The sequence below is a fragment of the Physeter macrocephalus genome, chromosome 13 (genome assembly GCF_002837175.3).
Source record: "Physeter macrocephalus isolate SW-GA chromosome 13, ASM283717v5, whole genome shotgun sequence".
Taxonomy (NCBI): Eukaryota; Metazoa; Chordata; class Mammalia; order Artiodactyla; family Physeteridae; genus Physeter; species Physeter macrocephalus.
The window spans coordinates 26,434,692-26,447,393 of record NC_041226.1 but is presented as its reverse complement, the minus strand read 5'-3'; the positions used below and the strand labels follow the sequence as shown (position 1 = coordinate 26,447,393).

The 12,702-nt window shown below is 35.6% G+C and overlaps 1 protein-coding gene across 6 annotated transcripts in view; it reads right to left on the bottom strand.

The window, feature by feature from the left end:
- Nucleotides 1-12,702, bottom strand: part of ELF1 (E74 like ETS transcription factor 1) — a 107,004-nt gene that overhangs the window by 47,389 nt on the left and 46,913 nt on the right. For 5 of the 6 annotated variants that reach the window (XM_055089406.1, XM_028497871.2, XM_055089404.1 and 2 more), the window contains exon 2: nt 6,491-6,792. In XM_055089406.1, coding sequence (XP_054945381.1) covers nt 6,491-6,562 — 72 coding nt within the window. In that variant the 5' untranslated portion in view covers nt 6,563-6,792. Of the gene's footprint in view, nt 1-6,490; nt 6,793-10,618; nt 10,638-12,702 lie in introns of those variants that run through there. The other variant, XM_055089405.1, reaches the window with a different exon arrangement.

Here is a 12,702-nt window from a genome sequence, read left to right as displayed (position 1 = left end):
TAAAGAAGATGTGGCACATATATACAATGGAATATTACTCAGCCATAAAAAGGAACGAAACTGAGTTATTTGTAGTGAGGTGGATGGACCTAGAGACTGTCATACAGAGTGAAGTAAGTCAGAAAGAGAAAAACAAATACTAACACATATATGTGTTACAAATACTAACACATATATATGTGTATGCTAACACATATATATGGGGAAAAAAAAAAGTGGTCATGAAGAACCTAGGGGCAAGACAGGAATAAAGAGGCAGACCTACTAGAGAATGGACTTGAGGATATGGGGAGGGGGAAGGGTAAGCTGGGACAAAGTGAGAGAGTGGCATGGACATAAATACACTACCAAATGTAAAATCGATAGCTAGTGAGAAGCAGCCGCATAGCACAGGGAGATCAGAGCTGTTTCACTTTGTTATAAAGCAGAAACTAACACATCTTTGTAAAGCAATTATACTCCAATAAAGATGTTAAAAAAACAAAAACAAAACAAAACAAAAAAAAGGCCTTCTGATGTAATAAGGACCATAACTGAACAGATATAGATCCCACACCATTTGACCAACAAGATTAAGAGAAGAAAGAAAAAACTTTAAGAGGATTCAACCAATAAATGTATTATAAGTTATGTTAAAGGCATGGGGAATATTAAGGGGGGGAGGCAACCCTTTCTTCAAGTAGTTTAGCACTTATCTGGGAAATTAATAATGTATATATAAAAATTTAACATGGCAAATGTATGATGACATTAAGTCATGTAGGAATAACAGGATAAAGCTGTTAATTCCTGAAGGGATGATTTTAGGATAAGTTCCTGGAGTAAGTAGGTTTTGTCCTAAAATCTTGAAAGATGATTAGAACTTAAACAGGTAACAGGTATGAATGTGGAAGATCAAACAGTGGGGAAGCAGAAAAGCATTTGGGAAAATCATACAGTAGGCTGGCAAAACTAATGTAGCACAAGAAAGAAAAGAGCATGAAACAGTCACACTATGAAAAGCTTCTAACCGTTAAGTTAAGGTGTTTAGTTTGATTATACAGTCAAGAGAAATACATCAAAAGTTCTGGTACAGTCCACTGTTCTGAAACACTTCCTCTTCTTCATCTGTCAGATAAACTGGATCTTCCTTCAAGGTCCAGTTCAAATGTGATTTCCATGGTGAAGCTTTCCCAAAGCTGCAGTGCCGTCAAAGGCTCCTTTCTCTGTATCCACAGCACTCTGTGCTGACCTCTGTTACACTGGGTAGTGACTGCCAAACACTGAATGAGAATTAACGGGCAGCTTGTTGAAAAGACAGCAGTTTACACTTTAGCGTCTAGGAATCAGCAGAGTGAGCCAATTTACACCCTAAGAACGAAAGTCATAAGACCACCTTCTTACATTGGGACGGAATTCTATAAAAATATTTGTTTTACTTTCCCTAGCATGTCACCAAGGTTCTCCCTAGTGAGCTAAGTCTGTTAAGCACAAATAACTATGATTTGCTAAGTTCTACTTTTAGAACCAACAACTGAAAAAACATATAGTGTAATAATATATCAAAATTATAAAAAGCATTAAACTAACAGCTGTTTTTCACTCAATTAACTTCTGGAATATTTGAGCATATAGTCAAGTTTCCTTCTCTTTAGATACATAGGTCCACACCCTTCAGCTTTCTTTTTATTCTCATACATTCACCAGGCAAACATACCTGTTCAATAAGGTCAAACCAAGGCACTTTCAAATAAATGTATACTGTAATTCAATACTGACAGTGTTACTCTCCCACAGAAGTACCTCACTCTCCCCTACAAACAGGCCCAGTTTGGAATGGATAGCAAGAACAGACTTCTCAATGGCTTGTCAGCAACGACAATATTGATATTTCTTTTCCAACACCCCTTTCCTCATCTCTGCCCAAAGTTCTTCCAATCAATTCTGAAAAGAGTACTAATTGATATAAGGGAAAATGATCAAGGTGGTGGCAACCACACATTAATGGTGCCAGTTTCTTTAGACGACTACATTAATAACCACAGACCATAACTAAAAACAGGAAATACATTCTAATCTGGTACCTTCAAACAGTGATTTTATAAAGACCAACCAATTAAACCAATATAGGATCATAAAACAGAACAAATTATTTTAAAGATACAAATACTTCTTAACTTTGAAAAGTCAAAATCCCAACAGAGTTATGTAACTTAACAAGTCAGTTCTAAAATTCATTCAAAACTCTATCCCAATTTTGGGTGGGGGGGAGAATATCTTTATCAGATATCAAATCTATGGAGTGATACTAATGAAAGCAATGTGAGATTGGCACAATACAAAACAGGTAAATGGAATAAAATACACTAGGGCAAGTTCAAAACTAAAGTCTATACATATGGTAATTTAGTATACAACAGAGGCAGCAGTCTAAGTGTGGAAATCATAAAACACTCAATAAATGGTGAAGGGCCAATATCCCCATTTGTGGGAGAGGAGAGTCGTCAGATCCCTATACCTCACATCCTACAAAAGTAGATTTCAGGGCTTCCCTGGCGGTGCAGTGGTTAAGAATCCGCCTGCCAATGCAGGGGACACGGGTTCGAACCCTGGTCCAGGAAGATGCTACATGCCGCAGAGCAACTAAGCCCATACTCCACAACTACTAAACCTGCACTCTAGAGCCTGTGCTCTAGAGCCCGCGAGCCACAACTACTGAAGCCCACTCACCTAGAGCCTGTGCTCCGCAACAAGAAAAGCCACCGCAGTGAGAAGCCTGCACACCGCAATGAAGAGGAGCCCCCACTCGCTGCAACTAGAGAAAGCCCACACACAGCAACGAAGATCCAACACAACCAACAGTAAATAAAATAAAATAAATTAATTTTTTTTAAAAGTAGACTTCATATGGACTAAGGAGTTAAACCTATAAAATATACTAGAAGAAAATATAAGAGAATATTTAATAGTTTTAGGGGTAAGAAAAGCTTTCCTAAACGAAAACCACCAAAAAAATTGGTAAATTTTATGACATAAATATTTAAAATTTCTATAGGGCATGACATATCATATTGTTAAAAGACAGTACCAGATTGGGACAAAATATCTGCATCACATGTCACAAAAAGAGAGTTAACCATTAACAATGAATTAGAAGACAATGACACTGATGTAAATTCATAATATATAAAGAACTTCTACCAGGCAAAAGGATATTATAAATTCAAAGAAAATTCAAAGCAACAATAAATAAAGCTAATGGAACAATCCCACAACCTCAATACTAGTAGTGAAGAAAATGAAAATTAAACGGTAAAACGTAATTTTTTTTAATGTAATTTTTTTCACCCAACAGACTGAACAGGGGCTTCCCTGGTGGCGCAGTGGTTGCGCGTCCGCCTGCCGATGCAGGAGAACCGGGTTCGCGCCCCGGTCCGGGAGGATCCCACATGCCGCGGAGCGGCTGGGCCCGTGAGCCATGGCCGCTGAGCCTGCGCGTCCGGAGCCTGTGCCCCGCAAAGGGAGAGGCCACAACAGAGGGAGGCCCGCATACCACAAAAAAAAAAAAAAAAAAAAAAAAAAGACTGAACAAAAAGAAAAAAAGGATTTCTGTTAGTGATGGTTTGGGAAATACACTGTTAGTGGCAGTAGAAACTGATACAGTTTTTTGAATATACTTTTAGTGAACTCAGTGATTCTACTTTCAAAAATTTACTACAGAAACAGTCATACAAGTGTACAAAGATACACTACACACTTCATGCATGCGTGCGTGAAGTAATAAAATGACAGTGCTCAGTAAATATTACTGTGTGCCAGGCACAGTTCTAAGAACTTTATATACATCAACACATCTAATTTTCACAACCCTAACTATAATATCAAGTCTGTTATTATGATCCCTGTTTTGCAGATAAGGAAACGAAGACACAGGGAGGTTAAGTAACTTGCCCAAGGTCACAGAGATAATAAGTAGTGGAGCAAAGATTCAAATCCAGGTGCTCTGACTCCAATATCTGAGCTCTTAACCATTATAGGTCTATTGCCTCTCAAACAAGGATACTCATTTATAATATATTAGCAAACTAGTGGGAATAGCCAATTGTCCATGATCAAATACTGGTAAAATAAATTACAATCCATCCACCATGTGGAAAAATAAATGATGCAGAGCCGGCATACAAACACACAAATATTTATAATACATTAAGTGAAAATAAGTCACAAAAAAGATATTACATTCCTTCATTTGTATCTTAAAAACAACCTGTGTATATAGGTTGGTATGTAGGTATATTGTTCTTTTGTTTAGGCCTTTGTCCAAAAAATTACACATCAAATAGTCAATACTGGTATCTTCTGGGGAGAACAGGATTAGGGACAGTAAGTGAAAAGAGACTCTCACTATTTACTTTCTTTTTCTATTAGATGACTTGTTTTATAATTGGCATGCTATGACTTTTATACCGAAAACAAATTTAAGGAAACAAAAAACAACAAAGTAGAACTACATCTACTTAATAGATAAGATGCTAATAAATCTGACACTACTGGATCTACCCCTGCAAGCATCAAGTTAAATTTGCTGTGCTCATGGCCACAGATGGAAAAACCCTAAACCTGGCCAACTGATTATAATATAGTACAATCAGCACACATCATGGCAAGAGTATTCAACATCATTAGTGAGAGTCAAACTGCTTGGGTTCAAGCTGTAGCTCCACTATTTACCAACTGTATGTATGACTCTGGGTAAGTCACTCAACCTATCTATTCTCTCAATTTCCTCACTGTAAAATAGGGATGATAGTATTTGCCCCATGTTTCACATTTGTTAAGTCCTTATAATAATATCTGAAAAAACTAATACATATTCATTTTGTTAGATAAAAGATAAATAACTTTTTATAAATAAATAAATAGATAAGATAGATAGATAAATAAATAAATAAGAAAAAATAGATACGTGCATTCTGATGTTAAGGTATGAGTACACCTCCCTGTCCAAAGTCATCAATAACCTCTCCAAGTTAAACTAAGTACGTCACAGATGGTAAGGGTAGGTACTGTCTTGGAAAACTTTTTCTAAGGCTATACAGACACATGTATGAATGCTGCACCATGATGTAAAACGTATTTCTTATGGTTAAAGAGTGTCAAAGCCAGTGCACTGGAAGCATATACCAGTGAGCAGCTTAGAGCTCTGTCCCCTGTAGCCACATCCCAAGAACAAACCTCACCACATCTTTCATCTTCGAGGGCTGCACAGTAAACACACAGTTTTCAAACCTTAACGTATACAGAAACATACTGTTTTAAAACAAATTCAAAACACTTTCTCCTTCTAAAATGTCTTTTCTATTGTCCCTAGATTAAATCCTTAAACTATTTTTAATTGGGATGCAATCTTCTCCCTCACACTTTTTTCCTCCCTAGCCAAAGCTCACCTTGATTTTACAGCACCTTAATCGAAATTCTCACTGTTTGTAGGTTTATTTATAAATGTTTTATTCTGTCTCTTCACTCAACAGTACAATACAAAGAACTAAGCAATTACAATACCCTGCCAAAAGTAAGAATCACCTAGAATAAAAGCATTATACATTATAATTGGCCCATTAAAGTTAGATATTTAGGATTAGGCTTATTTCAATATTTAAATCAACTTTATTAGACATTATTTTAAGTCTACTAGCCCTCAAAATATTTTTCCCAGTACAATGAATCTTTCTAACACATGATTTCTCTCACATCACGTCTTACATTCCCAAATAACCTGTTCAACATGAAGTAAATTATAAAGTCCCAAGAACCTCTAGTGGGGAGGGGGGAGACCAGAATTAGCTCAGTCCTTTTCTCATTATCTCTTGGATCTTTCTTACACTCTAGAAATAGTAATTTACACATCTTGTATAAATTCAATAAAAGAAAGCCAATTTAGAAATTCTTCAGTTCAATCCCTTCATTCAGCAGATGATGAAATCAGGATCTAGAGAAGTTAAGTAAATTCCTCAGAGTAACATGCTTTGGACTGAAATGATGTCTGATAATGAGACTGCTAACATCTTTCCATCCCCTTGAAGAAATAGTCCGGGATTACAAATCTTAATTAACCACATATATTAAAACTGTAATTGCAAGCAACTATTACAATCACCAGTCCTAAGAAAAATTTACATGTCTTGTCAGTATGTCATCTAGAACTTTTCAAAGTACTCTGAAATAATTACTTAAGGTACTTCCTGTTAAGTCTCATTTTACAGAAAAACAAGCTAACCCCAAAAGTATTATATCCTTGTTACCACATCAAAGCTAAGGATAAGATTCTTTCTTAATGAATTAACTAGTACTTAACACATAAAATCACATTATCTCCACATTTTTAATATCTAAATTTTTACATTAATAAAGTTTCTCCTACTGTCTTTTAAAGGAAAAAATTTTGAGACAAATAGAAAAAGCAAAATAATAAATTTATTAAAATCCAATTTTCTCTGAGTCTCATTCATACCTGTTGTTCATCCTCCATGACGTTACTAGCAAATTCAAATACTAGGTCGTTCTGTTGGACAACAGCAGCCATAATAAAGCATTCCCCTTAGATCCACATGAGAAAAATTCCAAACAGGTTCAAGTACCAGGCAGCAGAGTCCAGTGACCAATTTGTGTAAATAACCCAAGCTAATAAGTCTGTGAAGCTACTGTATACCAGGTTTTCTTTAAGGAAGGTGCTTCAAATTTTCTTGGTTCACTGGGATTTTACTTAAATTGAGGCAATTTTTCTGAAATTTTTCTTCTCTAGAACTTCTTGACCTGAAAAACATAAGTTAGTTATGAGAAAGCAATCATATTAATTTGAATATAACAGTTAATACAGACAGCAATGTCTCCAAAGCATTTTTTTGTTAATGTTTTTAAACAAAACCAACATGACTAGTGAATACAGGGTTGTTGTTTTTTTTTTTTTAAAAAACTAGACATATATTTTCTTTTAAGATTTCATTCCTGCTAAGATAAGATCACCTCTCATTACTGAAAATGAAGCCATTCTCCCCCACAACCCCCATTAAACTACAAAGTACTATTTATTAAAAAAAAAAAATCCACCCAGCCATAACTAGGTTTTTGTAATTGCAATAAAGGATATATAAACAATTTCCTTCTTTCTACTAACTTAGCAAACCACACAGAGGAATTCCTACTCCATGAGTAATTTCATAACATATATTTTTGCCTTAATAGAAACATTCAGACAGTATCCTTGTTAGGCCTAATATATATAAGGATTTAAAATCTGTCTAATACATTTAAAGTTTAATAGTACTATTTTAAGAGCTTTTAAAAATAAGCAGAAATAAAGCGCACTCTTTCTGTTCTTTAAAAAGGTTTCTGATAAGTAGAATGCTTTACCATGCTTAAGCCTGTCTTCGGTGGCTTCTTTTTTAATGCACTGAAATGTATCCTTATCTCTAGCACAGGCTTGCAAGCAACAGGAAGGAAACAGCACTTGACCACGTCATGGCAAATTAGAACATGCAAAGAAGTGCACTTTACAATAGAAAAACAGAAACGCAACTTAAGAGTGAAAACAATTTCACAGCAGAGGGAGAAAAGCTTTACAGAGTGCCTGCCAAAGATCTATGCATATTTAACAATATTTTTTTAAAGTTACCACTACTAACAAAAGTAAAAGGAAATTAAAAGTTTATCACAATTTTATTAAATATTGCTTCATACGGTTATGGCCATAAATATGACATGAAAAGACAAAGACATAAAAATAAGCTCATTAAATAACATCTAGTTCTTTGAAACAGCATTTACAATTTTAATTTTAAAGAGACAAGTTCAGGAATGAAGGTGATCTCGTGAATCAGTTTCCCTGAAAACTTAAATCCAGCCAGTATGTGCTAGCTAAATCACATACTCATTTTCCTAATTTCAGTAAAGCCAATTTCCTATATATTGCAGACTCTAGGGGTCATCATGGATGACTGTGGTTTCCCTAACAGGAAATCAAAAAAAAAGAGTTAAGAATTCAATTCAATTCAACATTTCTACTCACTAAATTCTAACCCAGCAGTTTCCCACACCCACTCCATCTCTTTTAATAAAGGCTTCAACTCCAACACTGGGAAAGTATTTTTAGCACTACTATTTAGGTAGTTTTTGAGTACTGCACCATGTCTGGTGCGGGGGAAAGTACTTTGACCAAAATTCATCAGACAGACATGGAAACATAAAACATACATACAATATTTTCCTTTAAACTCTCACCCAATTCTTCTGTACTAGGCTTTCCTTCTTAGGTCCTCCACACAAACTACATTCATTCTTACCTCCATTTTCAACTTCTACTATTCCCCATTCCTGGAATTCCCCTCCCACTTCTCAGTACCCATTCCCATCTTCTCTATCCTTCAGTGCTCAAGTCCCATTTCTTTCACAGAGCCTCCTGACCTCTATGCCTTGACCTACATGGGCCTTCAAAAATACAGCACTTATTGCCCCTACCACCAAATTAGCACTAACTGTACACTGTCTCACACTTGAAAATTATGTCCCCCTAATTCAATTGAGTACATGTTTCAGGGTCTATTATTTGCAAAGCTATGTACCAGGCACCACAATAATTAGAGCAAAACTTCTCTGGGTAAATAACCATTGTCTAAAGTCTCTTCTGTACCTACCAAACCTGTGCGTTTGGTAATAATAATAAAAATGATTATATTAATGATAATAATATAATACTAATAATAAAAAGGATAATATTAATGACAGATATTGTTTTGAAAATCTATCATAGATATTTACACTCTATGTATGTTCTTTGAAAGAATTACTGTAATACTTTCGATAAGATGGAAATCATTATTCTAAACTTAAAGAACCACAGTAAGAAAGTATAACCAGAATCAAGGGATGTTTCCTGATAGAAAAGTTTCTCTGTAAAAGGTTAGGTTCCAAAAGACTATTCCGAAATCCTTTTATTCATAAATACAAAGGTGACACTGTCCCAATGACCAATGTGAACACATCTGTGCAAAGTTTCACTTTCTTTTCCATTGCAGTCACAAACCTTTTCTTACTAGCACTTCCACAGTGCTACTGTTCTTTAATAAATGTTTTTTTAGTCTCAAAAATAAGGACAAGCAATCAACATACCTATATCTTACAGTACACACTAGGAACCAACAGTAATCAACCAAAACTGAAATGACAGCCCATGATCACTAAGCCTTTGTTAGGATAGGAAGAGATACCTTTATTCTGTTCACTTCTATATAGAAGTTCATAAACTGAAAACATGTCAGTAAAGGAAAGCTCCTGCCTTACTTTATTGGCTTCATTAGGCCCCTGACCCTCTGTCTTCTTTCACTCTATCCCACTGCTCTTCCTCTTCTCTGAGTAGTTATACAGCCTACGGCACCAAGGTGGTTCTTGGGAAGAATTTTTCTAATTCCTGATCCAGAGGTACCACCCATACATATTAGAGGTACTTAAATATCACAGTCTCAGTGTGTTAAAATTTTTTCAGCAAGAGATGAGACTGGACACCTAGATCAATGATTCAATTTTTCATGAGTAAACTGAGTCCTGTGTCCAAGGTCTCACAATCTGAAAGCATTAACAGAATTACAACTAGAATCTTCATCTCCTAAATCAGGACTCTGTCCATGACTACAATACACAGCTTCTAAATCTACCCAAATCCTTTATGCTGCAATAGTTCAGAACACAGTTTTCTTTTTCTTTTTAATGTTTTTTTTTTCTTCTTATTTATTTATTTAGGCCGCACCGTGCAGCTTGTGGGATCTTAGTTCCCCGGCCAGGGATGGAAATCGTGTCCCCTGCAGTGGAAGCACGGAGTCTTAACCACTGAACTGCCACGCTAGGGTATTCCCTAGAACACAGGTTTCTAAGTAAATACATATATCAAATTAGAAAAAACAAATTTCCTTCTCTAGCTCAGCTCCCAATGCCCAAACCCACTCACTAAACCGCCTACTGGATAAGTCCATGGCAGTGCCGCTCAGTCAACATGTCTACAACATGTCCAAAACTAAACTTATCATTTTACTCCTCAAATCTGCTCTAGTATGGAAAAAACATGGGTACTCAGGGTAAAGCAGAGGCCTTTTTTCTACTCTAACAAAATTATAAGGGCTTCAGGAAATTTAAAAATTGGTTGAATTTACTAACCATTAGCTCTATGTATTATATTCAGGAACACTTTGCTGTATTAATAGTTCCCAAACGTATTTCATTTTCAAAGTGTCACTTAGTCTTTATAAAATAACAAGTAAAAAGTGAAAACTATTCATTCAACACAAAGACACAGACAGTTAACTTACTTGCACAGTTTTGTGCAGTCATCCAGTTGGGAATCTACCAAATAATAAAAACTCCCCAAGCTGGCTGTCATATCTTTCAACTCGGTAAGGACCATATTCTTATTCTTCAAGGAGACATGCCAAAGGAATGTCTCATCAGTGAGGTCCTCACCGCTTATTGCCAAACTAAGCTTCAAATTTAAGGTAAAGTAGTAGCTCAAGCAAAACGGTTAGGAGCACAGGCTCTGGAATCAGACCACCTGGGTTTGAATCTTCTGCACTGTGACTTTGGACAAGTTACTTACTTAGCGTCAGTCTCTTCTTCCTGCAAAACAGGTATAAGCCACAGTTTTCTCATTCTGTAAAATGGGCATAACACCACAAAAATCTAGAGTTTCTGTGAAGATGAGATGCGAATGTATGTGCAGAATGCTTGGCATATAAATTTTACTCAATAAACATTAGCTTCATTATGATCTATGTACAGTGCAAGAGATATGTAACACACGCTTGCCAGATAACAAATTATTCCTTAAGTCTCATTTCCATACCCCCTAGGAGTCTCCTTTACCACAGCTATTTGCTAGACTCCAACAAAGAACACTATAGCCCCATTATCAACAAAAGTATAATTCTACTCCAGTGCCTAAAAATCTGGCACCTGTTTGATAAATCCAATTGCTTCAAGGTTAGGACCACACCCTGTCTGGCAAGGCTCCCTTAACACAGAGTTCCATTATGCCCCTAATCCAAACAAAATGAATTTACTGATTGTAAATACAAAACCCTCAGCCACATTACTGGCTACTACAACCAACTCAAATGGTTGTTATATAACTTATTATAAAAGATTTCAGGTGTTATAAACATATGATAGTCAAAATCAGTTTTTAATACTTTTCACACTTGCCTTCTAATCCCTAATTGAATGCAAATTTAAGTTCCCTTCAAAAGGCCTTTAAACACAAGGGGCTATAAACCCATTAATTCATAATGATATTTTTTAAAAATCACTGCCAACCTTTGGAAGTTATTAGGCTACCAACTCATTATGCTCAATATGAAAACTGACAAAGGGAACCAATCAAACAAAAGAGGAATAAGTTTTTAGATTAGACAGTTCTGGTCCAAAGAAGGTAAAATACACCAGCTTAGAGCAATGGGTGGTAGAATGACTACCTTTAATTTGAATGACTATCTCTAATAAAGTATTCAGACTCTGTGTGTGTGTGTGTGTGTGTGTGTGTGTGTGTGTGTGTGTGTGTGTGTGTGTGTATTTACAAGGCGGGGAGTATCTAAAGAACTGGAACTATGTAGTAACCCCAGATGCCAAGTACCTGAACGGAAAGTATTTTTATATGAAGTGGTAACCTGATAAACCACCCTTTTCAGCATACAGATACACCCATCGTAAGAACAGGAAGTATACTGGAAAAACCATGAATCTAGAAGAAATACAATAAAAATTAAAGAAAATAGAGTAAGAAACGTGAGAGAAGAGAAGCTATTCAGGTTAGAAATGAGAAGCAAGCAATAAATCCATAAACTGTAATGACTGGAATTCTTCCGTAACAGACCATAGTTAGGCCTTTCCAGTTGTTTCCTAGTATGGTAGAATGCTTTATATTAGCTCCCAGCAGAAATGAAAATAATAAATCAGTGGTATCAAGATAAATTCTATACAATCTTCCAAGGGTCTGCCCATTCTCAATCTGAAAAGTGTGAAATCACACACTTTTAGAACGAAAAAAGATGTAAGGATTACTTAGGACAATGCATTTGTTGAACAGTTAGAGAATTTGGGCCTTGCACAGTCTGACTTGTCCAAGGTCACACAGACAGTTAATGACAAAGAAAACAACAATTCTCTACTTTTCCCCAATTCCCAGCCCAATTCTCTACATTAATAGAACTTCATTAGTATTTTTCATTAGTAGAATATCTGGACAAATAAGAAATCCCTTACACACATTTGCTACCTGGTAAACCATTTTCAATCACATTTTTATGTGGAATAACTGAAAAAGAGGAGTTTCTAGATTTTTCTATTATTGCTTTAAATCTTAAAATTTTATTATTGTTGTTCGTTTCCAAGTTCTATCATATCATACTATCTTGCTTTACCTTCACTCAGCCTAAAAAAGTGAAAAGGAAACATCAGTAATCCTTTTTATAAAGCTACCACAATAACTCATTAAAATACTTTAAAATAAATTTTATTGACATTTTTCTTGCTAGTTCTTTGAATACAATATTGCTATCACACTAAAAACTTGTAGATAAGAAAAAAATAATAAACACACCAAAATGTAGTTACAGTTAAGTAACCAGACTTTAACCTCCCCCAACAAGGGTAGTCTCTCAGTTTCTACTGAATAAGGAAACAAAC